Source organism: Echiichthys vipera (assembly GCF_963691815.1).
Source record: "Echiichthys vipera genome assembly, chromosome: 1".
Classification (NCBI taxonomy): Eukaryota; Metazoa; Chordata; class Actinopteri; order Perciformes; family Trachinidae; genus Echiichthys; species Echiichthys vipera.
In genome coordinates, this window is record NC_139826.1 from 18,079,144 (window position 1) to 18,095,782 (window position 16,639).

A 16,639-nucleotide genomic window follows, 5' to 3' on the forward strand; every position below is an offset into this window, starting at 1 on the left:
AAACCGACTGCATGACTCCTCATCTCATCAGGGTTGGTGGTTGTTCTCCCTCCCGGAAGCCTGAGACAGGCCATGTGCTTCCTCCGCGCAGTAGATCTTTCCAGGTTGAAAAAGAAAGAGGTTGGAGCATCCATATCTCTGAGCTGAAGGAAACGAGACCTGACCAAAGCTCCCTTCACCCTTTCCTGCAGGAAGGAGCTCAACTCCAACCTCTTCTCTTGCAGCTGTTGTGCCACAACTGCATCGGGGGCCCTCTGAAGGCCCTGCTCCAGACCACGGATGCTGGCCTCAAGTGCCTCCACTGCAGCCTTAACCCTAGTGGTGGAATAGGATGTGTACTGCTAACAAAAAAGCCGTATTTGAGTTTTGCCGACATCCCACCACTGCCTCAAAGAGTTAAAATTGTTTGTCCTTAACCTCCACTGCTGCCAAAACATGTCAAAGCTTTGACAGAATTGTTTATCTTGGAGAAGTTTGTCATTAAAAGACCAGAGGGACTTCACTCTTTCAGCAGGTGTGGTGATTAGTGAGGTAAGAACCAGGTGGTGATCTGTGAAACCAACGGGGATGATATTACTGTAGATTAATCTGGAGTTCAGGCTGTTTGAGATGTAAATCCTATCCAGTCTTGCTGCACTGACTCTATTGTTGTTGCATCTAACCCAGGTGTATTGTCTTGAAAGTGGATGTTTGATTCTCCATGTGTCCAGCAGATCTAAGTGAGTAATAACAGCTTGCAGACTTCTAGCAGAGTGCGGGTGCGGCTCCTCACTTGTCCTGTCCATTGTGAAATCCAGGGTGCAGTTAAAATCCCCACCAATGATTATTTGGTCCTGGCTGTTGTTCCTCAGCTCGTCGTCCAGCTGGTTAAAAAGAGCGACTCTCTGTGCTCCCTGATTAGGGGCATAGATGTTAACAAAGCAGAACACAGAGCCCTCAATTTCAGCCCTGATGATCAGAAGCTGACCCTTCACCACGTCAGTGGAGGCTAAAACAGTCACGTTATCTGCAGTTTTAAAAACAACAGCTACTCCAGCGCTGTTATTGGAGCCATAGCTGAGAACAAAAGGGCCCTTCCATCATAAGCCCCAGTCAACCTCATCGGCAGGAGTGGTGTGCGTTTCCTGCAAAAATAATATATCCAAGATCTTCTGCTGTGCAATTTCAGCTACCAGTGCTCTTTTCTGTCTGTCTCTTCCACCATTGATGTTTAATGATCGTATATCTAGGCTCTTTATGGTAAAGTTGGAAATTAAAGAAAGACAGGATAGGATGACAGTACAGTGGGAAAAAGAAATCACCTTGCTATCCATGATCATAGTTACTTCCTGTTCCTCAATGTTCTACCTTTTTTTGCTTTTCTCAAAATTGTGATGTGCTTTTTTAGCCGGAAACGTTTTTTCTCGTCTAACTGATCGAAACCAACCAGTTTATTTATTACGCCGACAGAGCGAATGAATTTATCGGTGTCGGGAAAGAAGTCAGACACCTTCACAGATTTTTTTAAAGTTTCATCAAGGAACTGTTTTATTCCTTCCAGAGAGTAGAGATCTGTGAACTTCTGACTTCCCCAAACTGATGAAGTGTCCGACTCAGAGTCAAATTCCACGTCCTCTCCCTCACAAGAAGGCCTGCTGGACTCTCCCTGCTCTACATCAGTGCTCACATGCTCAACATGTACAGGGGTGTGTGCTCCAGTGTCTGTGTCTGCAGGCTGAGAGTTGCTCAGAGTCACAGAGGCCTGGGGCCTCTCGGGCTGGCTCTGTTCCTGTCTGTCGGTAACTGTTGTTCCTCCGCAAACCACCGCTGATGAACTACAATCCGCGGTACCGGAAAAGAAATACCGCGGCAATGCGAGCGATGTCCGCCGCGCCAGCGTCGCTCGCTGTATCTGCGGAACCCGCGGCCTCTGTCGCATGCGCGGCCTCAGCGGCACTCGCCGTGCCAGCGGCATCCGCCGCATCCGACTCAGCGGCACCCGCCGCGCTAGCGGCGCGTACCGCATCCGACTCAGAGGCAGCCGCCGCTGCCCGCTGCTTGTGCGGACAGTTAAACCGCTTATGTCCGACTTCTCCATATTCAAAACACTTCTTCTGTCCTGAACTCGCGTACACCATGTATGAGCCGTCCCCCTGCTTCACTCTAAACGACAGCTCCAAGGTCTGAGTAGGCGAGTCCAGGAACATGAACACCTGTCTCCGCAGACTGAACGTGCTTCAGTTTTGGGATCTTTGCATCGGTGGGACTCCAGACACGGTAATCCGTGTCGAAGGCACTAACAGCGGGGAAACCTGCACAAACAAGTCCCTGATAAAACGGCCCTTTCCACTAGTTGTTGAACATATGGCTCGTCCTTAAGGAACACAACCACAGCTCGGTTCATTCTGGACGCATAGAGCAGGTTATCGTGTCCGACCTGCTCCCCCACAGCCAGCAGAACCTCTTCCACACTTACGGTGCTATCCTGCGGGGCAATGCGCACTCACTGCCGGATCGACGGAGGAGACGTCTCGGAGGACTCCATTCCTCCAGAGAACACCCCCTACAGCCGCTGGTAAACTCCAGACACACTCGAAAAAAAACGTATTAATGACTTACCTGATCATGCACAAAGGGACAGGGGGAAGTAAACAGCCACAATCCAACAGAAAGAGACAGAAAACCATTAAAATCTCCGTGCTACTCACGCCTCCACCACCACCACCACTCACACTCAGGATTACCGGAAACGGAAACAGAGGAGAGGAGAGGGGACGAGAGGAGAGAAGAGGAGAGAAGAGGAGAGAAGAAGAGAGGAGAAGAGAGGAGAGGAGAGGACAGGGCAAAAAAATGAAAAAAAATGTTTGAGTACCATTGATTAAATACACTTTAAACAAACCTAATAAAGAGGGAAAGATCATCAAACAATTGCTGACATTTGACATTTGTGGGTATGCGTGTGAGTAAAAAGAAGAGAAATAACGCAAAGAGTTAAAGAGTAGGAGGAGCGTAGTAGGTGTCAGACTGTGGGAGGTAAAAGATTATCTCTAGCTTAATGCTCCAGTCTCTTTCTATCACCGTCTCCCATCCCCTCCTCCATTGCCTCAGAGCCACCAATAAATTATGGATGCTTATTAGAAAAGGGCAATATTCAGCATTCAAAATAAACTCGGTAGCAAGAGACATAAAAGAGACATAAACAAAAAAGTGCTGATGTAGGGAGAGGAAGAGTTAAAGTCACTGGGGAACCAGCGGTCAGGCCAGTTAAACCTGGAATGATCTCTTTCTAGGTCACTGCTTTTCAACCTGTGTGCTATGGCAAACTAATATACAGCGGTGAGAAAAGCTCCGCATTAAGACGACGCTCAAATGTTGGGTGCTCTTCTACACACACACACACAGACAGCAAATAAAAAATGTAATGTGCAATGTGTTCCAAGCCCTTCATTCTTCCTTGGGCAACATCTTCAAAGTGATGTTAAATGTAGGCATATTCAACTTTTTCACTTTCAGCATCTGTTGTAGTGCTTTGTTCTATGGCCAGTGGCAAGGCCTCTACTATCCCGCCGCTGTGAGGGCCTTGCTTAAATCTTAAAAAAATACACTGTTGAGCTAAATCATTGATTTATGTTCATTAAATTTCCTGTTAACAAGCACATAATGAAGCATCAGATTGCAGACTAATGCAGTTTGGATTCCATCTACTGCACCAGCTAATGGTTTCGTGTGACTTTGTCAAGCAATCAATAATTTGGTGTCCCTGTGAACTCTGTTGCCTCACAGAGTGTGATGTGATGAAGCACCACAAAGATGGGAGAGAGACACTTTTTCTGGTACACTTTGTCTGCACTGATGTCATAACTGTTGAGTCCTCCGGATGAGGAGACACATCCTGCCAGACCGCCTTGACATTTTCTGAACCTCCTTTAATCCTTAAGTATGTTGAGAGCTGGTCTTGATGTGAATGCCATATCATGCTTGTAATGCGTGGGATTACATTATAGCCAGATTAAATGAAAATTGCTGTATAAGTATGCAGGGATAGCTTGTGATCACTGTGTGCATTAGCCTACGCTAAAAAGAACTGTAGGAAAGAGGCGAGCACTGTAATAAAACAAAAAAATCGAACTATAAAATGATCTAGCATAAACGTGCAAGAAATCTCAATGTGAAAGAAACATATGGTGTGCACCGCTTCTATTTTTCTTTGAAACAAAGCATCGAGTTTCCTTGGTGCATTGTCTGTTCAATTCCACTTTGACGGACAAGTGTTACATGCTTTTTGACAGCCTATCAAAATTCACACAAGCATAATCAATACTACACTGCTTCAAGAAAAACAGTGACTGATCCACAAGTCCCTGCTGAGCCAGCAAACTGTTGCAGTGGGAAGAAAAGTGTGTCTGCCACACAAACACGTCCCACTCACACATTCAAGTACACACACACACAGACACACACATAGAGACTCACACGACTGCAGGCTCACATGCTCATATATCTTTGCATGCATCTGGCACGTGAACTCACACTCACAAGCGCAAGCACCTGCACACAACAGACTCATAGGCATGAGCTGACAAAAAATGCTCGCATCCAAACACCACAGAGAGGGCTCAAGTAAATGAACCTCACAGCCCCCCAAAGCGCTGACATCAATCAGGCATGCTTACACCGTTAGGCTCCCGACGGACAGCGAGTCGCATCTGCCTGCTGGAGCAAGTGCTAAACAATTCCAAAGTGAAGGAAACCATTTTCTGCATATCTGCATACACAGTGAGCGAGTGTGCCAAACTCGTTGGCTCTCTTCCCGATTTTTCCCCCATGTGTTCCTCTCCACAATCGAGCAAATTGTGAAACAATTTGTTCTTTCTGAATGACTCTTTTTAAAGATCATGATTTACTTATACATGAAACAGTTGTTGCACTGGTACGCACAGCTGAGCACCACCATCACCTGGGAATCTGGGGCCTGTGATATGCCAGCCAGTATGATTCCCACAAAGCTTTGGGACTTTTCCTCCCTCAGCAGAGACTGAGACACTGCTGTTAAACATAAGACAAACAATCTACTACACTGGAGGGGAAAGACTACTATTTAAAAAAAAATTTTTTAAATCCACTGGCAATGGCTGCATACCTATTCTGCGTCACATATTTCTGAGAGAGCCATGTCTCCCACCCTCTCTACAACACACTGGCCCAGCAAAGGAGCACCTTCAGCAGAAGACTCCTCTCACCCAGATGCACCACAGAGCACCACAGGAAATCATTCCTGCCTGTGGTCATTAAACTATACAACGCAACCCTAGGAGAGTCTGTCACTCCCTCTCTGTAATACGGACTCAATCATAAACAATCTGTTATTTGCACATTTTTTACGGTACTTTGCACGTTATATTATATATATATATAATATATACATATATATTACCATTGTAAATTTGATATTATATAATGTTTTATATTTATGTTTTTACAATAATGTTATATGTTTAATATTGTTGTTGTTAAATATGTTGTTTGTATAGCTGGAGTTTGAAACAAAAACAATTTTCCCCTGGGATTGTTAAAGTATTTCTGATTCTGATTCTGAATCTGAGGCACGGATGCACAAAATCTTCAAGATAATCAGTACCCTGTAGAGAACCCCAAACTGTTTCATACTTATTATTATTGGTTGAAAAAAAACAATGAGAAAAAAAAAAAAAGAATGCAAAAATAATAATGCACAAGGGCAAACTGGAAAAGTGAGCCTTATGGGGAGAGGGTAACTATTCTAAATCAAAAAAGTCACTCCATAACGAGACAACCGATTGAAAAAAAAGAATACACACTTACACTTACAAACACACTACAAAATAATTTCTGGCACTGAAAGTATACTTTATTTTTAATTGTTAAATTAAAAAAATGTTTTATAAATGTGCTGGAAATATTTTTGAACGGAACATAACAGATGCATGGTAAATTCTGGCTTCATCAAAGCAGGCACACCAGCAGGTAAACAAATAATTCCAGAAAATGTGATACATGTGAGAGCCATGATGGGTTGTTTATAGGGTTTTTTGATATTTGATTCTCATTGCAAAAGTAAATTGTGTTATGTCATTTCAAATATTTAACATACTGTAAATTAGAATTAAGGCAATTGGTCTTGTTGTAGAATGTGCTTTGATGTGTGTTTTGCCCTATTAAGACTTAAGCTCCACTAGTCTGTCCTGCTATTACACAATTTGGGTTGGTTTCTTTAAGTGCAGTTAGAGCAAAATAAGCTTTAATGGAACAGGATGTGGAGCAACATTTTTTCTGACTGCAGATTTCACACCTTTTTTTTTTAGTTATTAGAAATTCCATTTCAGTATAAGGTCAGTTTTTAATAATCCATCATTGCATACGGCTAGTTTTTGCTCATGTCTGTGGAATACACTGCTTTTCCTCGGCTATGAGGATTGTCATCATTGAATAGCCTACCAAGGGGAGTATAGGCTCCAGAAGTGCATGCTGAAGGTGGTGGTCTGTATGATTCAGAAGCTTTTACATCCTGCAAGAAGTGGTGAGGAAAGCTTTTAACTAGCTGCAGTGCCAATACAATGCCACTATATAGGTACATTCTTGTTCATGGTAAGGTCATGTTTGACATGTTAGATAAAAACTGACAGTGGGGGGAAAAAAATAAACATCTTGAGATTCCTTCGAATACTTTCACAGTTCACAGACACTGCTCTGTCTGCAGCTGTGGGTCACAAAAATAGATTCTTAGATCAGTTTAATTCTTCAACTTGTGGTCAAAACGAAATACATGCAGGGAAAAGATCAGTTGAAGATAAGTAGTTTTTGTCCACACTGATACTGACATGAGGCCTGCAGTATGAGTGGTAAAACTAATAGCCTGATCCATCAGCACGGACTTCAACGTGGGCCTGCATGCTTAAGCAAATGACAGATCGTCAGCGTCTCTCAGTGTTACCGCAGGCTGCGGGATTTTCTTCTGACAACACTGTATGCCACAACGACTAAAAGGAAACTTGTTTTCAATGGCTGCTGCATGCTTTCAAACACCGAAATCAAAGCATCAAAGCTGGCAGATTCGTTTGTGTGTTTGCCTTGCCCGAAGGGACAGGAGGATGCATATCTGGCCTGTAGCTGAAGAAGTTGAGCCTCTGTAGTACAGTGAGACAGTCTTAAGAGGGAACAAATCTCTGCTTTATCCTCAAAAGCACAGAGTCACCGTCCTGTTTAACCTGACAAAGGCGAGCCACGTCTCAGAGAGCTCTGCCAGTCTTATCCTCCTGTTGAAACCTGTTGTCTGTCTGTCTGTCTGTTCGTCTGTCTGTGTGTGTGTGTGTGTGTGTGTGTGTGTGTGTGTGTGTGTGTGTGTGTGTGTGTGTGTGTGTGTGTGTGTGTGTGTGTGTGTGTGTGTGTGTGTGTGTGTGTGTGTGTGTGTGTGTGTGAATGTAGAGGGGGAATAGTGGGAGGATAAATAGTGGCCAAACTATAACATTCATTCAGTAATAACCTTAAACCTTAAACAATCATTTAAAGATGGATTATACTTTGTGTAATAAAACAGTAATCTATGAGCCTAATGTCGATGTTTGCCATAAAGATTGATATTTAAAAATGGAATTAGACGGGTGGTAGGTGGGTTTCCCCTCAACTTCATTTCTAGATGTTTCCCCAGTCTCCCCGACTTCTAAAAGGCAACTTCTCCCTTTCAAGTTAATTTTCTGTCGATCTCCCTGAAGCTATTCTTGCAGTAGTTTAAACATCAGTTATTATACTGCCTCCTATTAGCGGGTCGTAGGAACATGGACAATATGTGTCACAGAGAAGCCCTTAATTAAGATTATCGGCTGATAATTGGACAAATTAACATCGCTGAGGGATGGAGCTCAGTCACCCTGCACTTATAAAGTATGTATTGATGTGGAAATAGGAATACGTTCTTAAATATCAAATTCTTACCGTAAACTCCTTGGCCCCAGGCAAGAGAATAGACACTAGAAAATAACAAAATCCAGAAAAGCTCCATGTTCAACTCAGTTCCGTCATAACCTAAGAAAGAGGGAGAGGGACAGACAGACAGACAGACAGACAGAGAGAAAGAGACAGAGAGAGAAAGAGAGAGAGGGGTGAAAACAGAGGCACAGAGGGGAACAGCTAGCAGTTGTATGTGACAAACAAGATGTGACAGCTGAGTGATTGTTATCAAAAAAGCAAAAGAGGTTCTTTCAATTGTTTTTTCATGTTCAACTATGTCTCCTTCAGCCCCTTAAGCCATGAAAATAATATCACAGAGCAATTTAGCTACCCGTTGCACAGCCTATGGACTTAAAGGAGGGGTAATTCAATCACAAATTGTGGATTACATAAAGTTTACGAGCAGGGCTGTGTGTGCAAGAGAATTGGAATTTGACAGGATTGTCTGTCTGTCTGTCTGTCTGGCTGGCTGGTGGGTGGGGTGGGGGGTTGTCCAGGTGTATTCAGGACAGGAGAAAACTAAGGATCAGACTGCAGTATTCATGGAGGATTAGCTACAGCAAGTGGGGTTATGCACGTTAGACCCCAAACACCCACACACACCACTTTTGCTTTGGATCAATATAATCATTCCTTCAGTGTTTCGGGAGAGGAGAGAGGGGTGATATGTACTCCTGTAAAGAATTAAAAAAACACACTTTTTTTGTTTATCCTTACATTTGAATGCATTACTGCTCTGCACGATTTAGAACCTGTTGGAAATATCTGAAGAAAAGGGACGAAAAACAGGTGGAGTCTGGGGGGTGGGGGGCGAATGGACCCTCTTCTGAGCGAGCATTTATACATTTATATAAGGGCTCTGAGCCGGCTGCATTGACAGGTTGCATCACACAGCGAAACATGATCAAAGTTTCATTATACGATGCATGGGAGTTAATACCCTGCATTAATGTCAGGATGCGCTGCATTAGACTTGTCTGTACTGACATGTAGTCTAGTAGATCGTTATATTGCCTGCGTAAAAAGGAGATTATGCTAATTAAAGAAAGGTGGGCTGAATGTCACTGGTAGTGTAAAATGGTCAGCTTTGATGTAGAACAGAGAATAAAATAACACTGCCTGCTTTAAGATGACAAATACACCATTCTTAAAATGCACAGGCATGATGCAAAATCAGTAGATTAAACCTAAAACCCTGGTCAAAAAAAATATGTTTTTTTTAAATGTATAAGAGTCTCCGTGAAGGCATGTAATCCCTGCCGCGTTTCTACCTTGTCTCCGAGGTGCCGTCCGTCCTGTGGGTCAGGCTGCTCGCTGTGCGCGCACTTCCTCCCGGCTCAGCAAAGAGGATTCCTCCGCTCTCCGTTAGACCAAGCCGCCTCCGTGTCTCTCCACAAAAAAATGTGTTGAAAAGTTATATATCCTCCTACAGCGGGTGTCCGGTGTGAGCTTTACAATTCCCGGGTAGCACAATGGAGAGTTTTCTGAGCTCCCATACGTCTCAAATGAGCTCCTTGGTGTGTTAAACTTTTTTTTTATTTTACGATGAATCTTACCGTGCTCGGTTCCACAAGACAGTCCCTCTTACCTAAGATACAAAATAAAAACACTTTTCCTTTAAAACAAAAAAACAACCGCAAGCAACCTAGTTGGCAAAAATCCTATAACCCCGTCTCCTCTTTTGTGGATTATTTACTTTTTAGGATGTGGTTGAAATGGCTTTACTGCCTGTCTGTCCGTCTGTCTGTCTCTCTCTCTACCTCTGACCGGTGACAGTCTAGTGAAGCCCTTCTAACACAATCAGGCGCTTCTGAAAATGAACTCCCCTCCGCTTGTTCAATCAGCGCTGTGTCTGCGGACTACAAGTGATGCTGGCCAAGTGGAATATGTGCGCAGACTGAGAACGACCGCCCCAGTCTGTGAAGGGAGAGAGAGAGAGAGAGAGAGAGAGAGAGAGAGAGAGAGAGAGAGAGAGAGAGAGAGAGAGAGAGAGAGAGAGAGAGAGAGAGGAGAGGGAGGACAGAGGCTTCCACATAGAAGCGCTCAAGCCCTCGCAGCTCCACACTGAACAGGTTGTCAAAAAGAACAACGCTGCTTCTCTCTCTCTCTCTCTCTGTCTCTCTCTCTCTCCCTTTCTTGCACTCTGAAATAGGTTTTCAACTCTTTTGGGTGCCACGGGATGTATTTAAGAGCCGAGGGGGCAGCAGTGTTTTTTTGTTGTTTTTTTTGTTGTTTTTCTCTGTTGTTGACTCTTCAGTGGAGTTCGGCAGCTGGGGTGCCACCGATCGTCGGTGCCAATTAGAACTGAAAGGCGCTCCGAAAGTTTTCTGCCTAATGGAGGAGCCCTTAACACCATCACCCCTCCCCGTGGACCAATTATTTATGACAGCAAAAAATAGACTGAAGTCCCCCATACACGTTTTCTCTCTCTTTCACACGCACGCGCACGCACGCACGCACACGTGTTAGGAGCCATCACACACTTACATCAACTGCCCCCTTCTCGTCCTGTTTCTCTTTTTTTTCCCAACGTGGCCACAGAGGGGCGTGTTTCAGCTCGTTGCCACTGTTGGTTTGCTCGTGCCCGCTTGTGAACGTTGAGTCTGCGCGCGTGCTTGCGTGCGTTAACGGGGTCTGAAAGCGTCCTGTGTAATAGGCCCTTTGCATTTTCTGACTCTTCCAGGAGAGCTGTTAGTTATTGTAAAGCTGAGTGGATGTGGTGTGTGTGCGTGTGTGTGCGTGTGTGTGCGTGTGTGTGTGTGTGTGTGTGTGTGTGTGTGTGTGTGTGTGTGTGTGTGTGTGTGTGTGTGTGTGTGTGTGTGTGTGTGTGTGTGTGTGTTTGCAGCTGGAGTTTATGAGATGAGACACTTTAAATATCAAGCAGCCTGTCTATCAGAGTGGAGCAAGCAATTTGTCACTGAATAAGGGATTTTCACTTTCAGTGCCTTTATCTTTTACAACGCAGCAGATATATGTTTCATATTATATATTTTCATTTCAGTTTTAACTAAAACGACTTCATTATGCCATGAAGGCAATTACTTTGTAGCCTATATTAAGATTTTTTTTCTTTATATTTGTCCCAGTCAATTAAACCTAAATAATTCTTTATCTCTTGGGAGTGGGTGATAAGAAGAACTGGAAGTAAGGTCAAAGTAATCTGCCGGTTTAGAGGCTCTTCCATACGTAAGCCAGTCTAAATGAGACCTTGAAGAAGGAGATATATTAAACTGCTCGGTTTGCTTTTTTTTTTTTTTTTATCAAATCATTTATTACCTAACTAAACCTCTTCTGAAATAAGATTTTTTGTTTTTTCAGAGGCTGAATCTTGGGTAAGTTTCAGTTTTAGAGATAGAGTGAACCAGTCATAACATGCTAGCTTGCCGGAAAGGGAGCTAAATAATGCCCAAAAAACTGCCATGGCCATTTTCCTCATGCAGTACAAATGTGTTATTTTCCCCTATTTGTATTTGAATATATCTACACACTGGGGTCCATAAACAGTCTTGGATAGCACAAATTAGGTTTGACTGGAAAGCTTAGACTTGTGGATTCAATGAGCCCACTTGTAATCATGTGTGATGATGTCAGTCCCCATAGTAGCCATTTCATTTTAGTGAGAGCATTTTTTTGCTTTTTAACCTCAGCTCAGTGTATAAAATGAGCTGTTGTGACCTTGAAGATAATCACAGCCTCATCAACTTTACAACAAACCAGAGACCTGGTGCATTCAGGGGATGCATGGCTTTCCTATATTTTCTGAGCAGTTTCCAGAACAGAAATGCTCGCTATCCAATCAATGAAAATGGCCATTTTACAGAAATCAGAAATCTCTAAATGTTTAAAGTTTTTTTATATCAAATCACATTATGGATTATTTTATAGTGTTCTTCAATCTCTGAGTGTCTTTAGTTCATAATTTGAGGGATTGAGACCATTTTTTTAATCAATTCTCACATGAAATGGCAAAATTGTGAATGAAATCTGTGTAACAAATGGTATCAACACAAAAAGTGTCAACAACAAACAACTTATGAGACATTTATAAACATGAGAGTGACTTTCATATATTTAAATCATAGATATGGAGAATGAGCAGAACACGGCCATCCAGTGTCTCAAGATCATAGTCGCAAAAACAGAAAATAATTCCACCACTCAGGTTGCCAGGTTGGTCATAGCCCAGTAGCCTACAGGAGACCGGAGTCTGTTTGACCTGTTTGAACCTATCCCCTTTGGCAAATCACACCATAAAAACAAGTACTGCAGAGGAGTTTGACTGATAGTTACCGTTACTGTTAGCCGTAACCGTTAGCCGTTACAGTTAGCCGTTACCGTTAGCCGTTACCGTTACAACTAAGTAAAGTGCATGATTGGCAAACTCCATTTCACCCAGTGCCAGCCTACAGAAGCTGCGCCCAAAACAACAGACAACCCTGGCAACCCGCAATGCCGGCCGCTATTGACTGCTACAATGTAAACAGAACGTGACAAAAAGTCATTGTCAAACCCTTAAAAAAAAAATGGACATTTGTATGGAAAAGCAATACTTTCATTCTGTACCCCTCAAAAAGCCCTGTGTGTGTATTTTTTTTTAAATGTAGCTTTTAATGAAGATTCTACATATTCAACATTTAATATAATAAGCCATTTTACACCTTTACAATTTATTTAATTAATTAATTATGTTTATTTCTGATTTATGACTAGAAAACATTGACAGAGTGCTGAGCTGCATCTCAAATTGATCTTCAGGTTCCCAGCTTTTAGGTGATGTAAAGTACTTCTAAACATCCCCTGTCCCCCACCCTCAACACTCCTAAAAAAGGGGTGGCCATGGAACAGGTTTGTCTGCTCTGATTGGTCAGCGTTTCAGGGTCTTCAACAGCTGCCCTCCCAAAATCTCTGCACCATCACTGCAGCTGCTGGAAGAGACTGTGATGGCACTGTAGCATCACTTTCTATCTATGTAAAGTATAGTTGTAACGTCACAACCTATAGATTTCATGACACCTTGTTTAAAGGCACAGCTTCTGAATACTTATCTGATGATTGAGAATTTTGATATAGCACCTCAACCTGCATTAGATCTTACATTATGAGACTTATGATCGTACAGTAGCTAGTTAGTGCAACATGATTGTACCTAATGAAAAATGAAAAAAAACATTTTCTGACATCCAAAGAATTGTGTGACCTGTGTGTTTTGCGGTGTTCTGAAAAAAAGTGCTCGTCAGTTTCTGTTTGGCCTTTACTTAATTAGAAAGTGACTAAGTGACTAAACATACTTAGTATAATTTAACTTTTCACAAATATTTACAATGATGCTGTTGATGTGAGTGTTACCAAAGGAATGACACAAAGGGTGAATGTGTTCTTCATTCTTGTCATAATAACCAGACACAATAAGAGTAATTTAACTGTTTTGTTATTCAACTGAATCATAATCATGATCACTGGGAACAACCCAGATTGCTCCGTGCCTAACATAGCAGTAAAATTAGTACACTTCAATCTGGGCAACAGCGAGCAGTAAACATTTGGGTTTTCATTTGACATTCCTAAACAGAATCAAGACACTCAGTAATTACTTAGCTCTCTCAATCCAAATTAATCTTTTACTCAGAGTAAACAAAATCATGGGATCTGGCTCAAGTAGCTGTCTCTTTCCTTCCAATCTTTTCCTTTTTGCTTCTCATATTGGGCTACAGCCAGCAGTCTTGGCATGTCTTGCTGAGAGCACATCATCGCTGCTTAAGGCAATGAATCTCAAAAGACAGCATGTTGTAGGAACAACCTTGGGTGGCAGCCACACACAAACACACACATACTCATACCACTACACCAAACCATGGTTTTTCATGGAATTGCAGAAGGTTTCTGAGGGACGCAATAATTGCAGTTGATACAGTGAGCAAACAAAGAAGTGGAGGAAACAACAAAAACACTACACTAGCCAATTTGATATGTATTATTTGCACACTGGTCATATTTGTATGAATATCTATTTTTGTTGATTGTTTTCTTGTTCTTAATCTGAAATAAAGATTTCTCAGTTGAAAAAGAAGAAGCCACCTAATGGTATTTTAAACTGTAGTATTTTATTATTTTATCTAATGGGTTAAAAAAAAAGCATTTTAACAAGAAAGTGCCTTGGTTTTGTTCATCAAATAGTCATACCTTGGGATTTTCCTGCAGACACTGAGGGAACTGGATATGCAGGGGAGTGCATTTATAGATAACCAGCCAATGAAATATAGTCGTACTGCCAAAAGTGATAACGCAAGTGTTATAGCATCAAGTAAAAAAGAGGTCATGCTTTATATTACAACCTGCAAATTCCAGTGTCGCTTCGTTGTACTGCTGGGTTACAATAAAACCCTTTACTGTATTGTTGTACTGTTATTGCTCTAAATATGTAGGTGCAAGTTACAAATAGTGGGGTCACAATTTTGCATTTTGGGATGTTACATATATTCTGAATAAGTACTTGTGGTTGAATTTATTTGAAAGTTACTCTACCCGCCATTAATTGTAGAAGAAGAGACAGCAGCATTAGGAAAAGCACAGTGCAAGCCGATTTTCAATACAGAATAATAATCTCTTTTTTAAAAAGCATGTAGTATTGCATTATTTTTACTTAGGAACAAAACAACATAATTCTAGTGGCTATAAATGTTAACCTAATGAATGTGGAAATGACGTGAAGAAATGTTGGAAGGGATGGCTGGTAGGTCTATGGGCTAACAGGGCCCTCCCTATTAACATTTTTGGCATCTTGCACAATGATCACTTGTGATGCACAGATTATGTTTAATGTGTGAAAATGCATTACACTTTACCTGCCACCAACAAAGAGTTGTTATGATGGAGCATGCATTATAATAGATGCACCAATATGTACTTCACTTTATTTAACATTTACAATGATAACTTGATACCATAGACTATTATAGCACAATATGAGCCCTTACGACAGCTTATTGCTGAAGTGTATATACAGTAGCTGAGTATAGGTCGTCATAATGTATTATCAGCCCCATCAGTCAAATTCTAGTAAAGAGCATCAAGAACATCCATAAGACACTTGAGCTTTTAAATCATTATAAGGCACATCTATAATGATTTATGACTATTGATATAGAGCATCAGAAAGCATTATGTGTGTTTATGAGTGTAGTTACAAAGCATTACGAATGCATTATAATTCACGTTGAATGCCCAAATAAGGACATTATAGAGGTTGTCTCATTGAAAGTATTGCCGGAATGTTTTCTGTTAGTTCTTAAAAAAAAAAAAATAAGAGCACTGGAATAACTCAAACCTGCATTGCTATGAGATATTTTTCAGAGTTATTTTCCATTCTGACATTAAGCTGACATTCTGACCTGAACACGTCTGAGCACTTAACATCTCAAGATAAATAAAATCCCTGTTGGTGTTTAAATGTACTCTGTCCAGCCCAGACTCTTATTTGTGTAGCCCATCAGAGCACTGCAGACTGTAATATGATCTGAGGTGCTTGGTTAAAAAAAAATCTGGTCATGCTCAGTAATTGATGTTCCCATCAATGTAATTCAATCAGAGCTCAAAGTGCTATATATCTGCACCAAGCACTTCCCCATATAGAAACAGTTAAATGGACAGAAAAGATACACTTGAGACTGCCGATAATTTCATTGTCTTTGTGTGTGTGTGTGTGTGTGTGTGTGTGTGTGTGTGTGTGTGTGTGTGTGTGTGTGTGTGTGTGTGTGTGTGTGTGTGTGTGTGTGTGTGTGTGTGTGTGTGTCTCAGAGGCATCGGGAAAAGAAGAGCAATATAACTGTTAAACAGAGATGTGATAACAACTTGACAACTCAACACATCAATACACAGACAAGGAAGGAGAGTAGACAAATTTAATTACAATTACAGATTGTGCATTGTTATGCTGGTTCTATGAGAACATGTAGAGCAACTCTAATTGGTTCTAAAGGAAATTTGTATGTTTTCTTGTATTTTGTTACAGGATATTTCCACCAACCCTATAATAGGTTGATAGGATTAGACGGTACTACTTGTGACCAAGGGACCCAGAGATAGAGACCTGCCAAACAATATGGATTGACCTGCACAGTATACCTGTCCTGCAGGGTCTCAGGGAGAAAAAAGCCCACCATACACGCATGTCCACAAAACAGAGAAGAGGATGGATCATTTAAATCACACCTATAGCACATAACAGGTAGCATCTACCACTGCATCTAGCAGGGAGGTGAGCCCTCCCAGAATAACACATCTGTGTTATCCTGAGAAGTTGAAAATAGAGGCAACAGAGAGGAACCATCTTTGACCACAGGTCATCATCTCATTTATTGTGTCGCTGTCTCAGTCACTGAGAAAAAATAAATGTAAGGTGACGGTATAATGGCCTTTTTTTTGCTGTTATCTTACCTAATACATATTCATTTCCTGTTAGTTGTTCGAAGACTGAGAAGTAAACGTTGAACACTGATGTTTCTGCAAACCTCCAATTACATTCATTGACAATATTTTTTAACCGTCATTGATTATGTGATTGATTGATTGATTGATTGATTGATTGATTGATTGATTGATTGATTGATTGATTGATTGATTGACTTAATGTTTCCACCATATCTGATCAAGGTAACTGAAGAATGAATAAGGTATGGTA

At 41.6% G+C, this 16,639-nt stretch overlaps 1 protein-coding gene across 1 annotated transcript in view; it reads right to left on the bottom strand.

Moving 5' to 3' along the window:
* Positions 1-8,025, bottom strand: part of mdga1 (MAM domain containing glycosylphosphatidylinositol anchor 1) — a gene marked incomplete at its 3' end in the record, with an annotated part of 217,785 nt that extends 209,760 nt beyond the window's left edge. The window contains exon 1 of the mRNA XM_083912466.1: positions 7,948-8,025. Within this exon, the coding sequence (XP_083768592.1) occupies positions 7,948-8,014 (67 nt within the window). The 5' untranslated portion in view covers positions 8,015-8,025. The remainder of the gene's footprint in view (positions 1-7,947) is intronic.
* Positions 8,026-16,639: the final 8,614 nt, after the last annotated feature.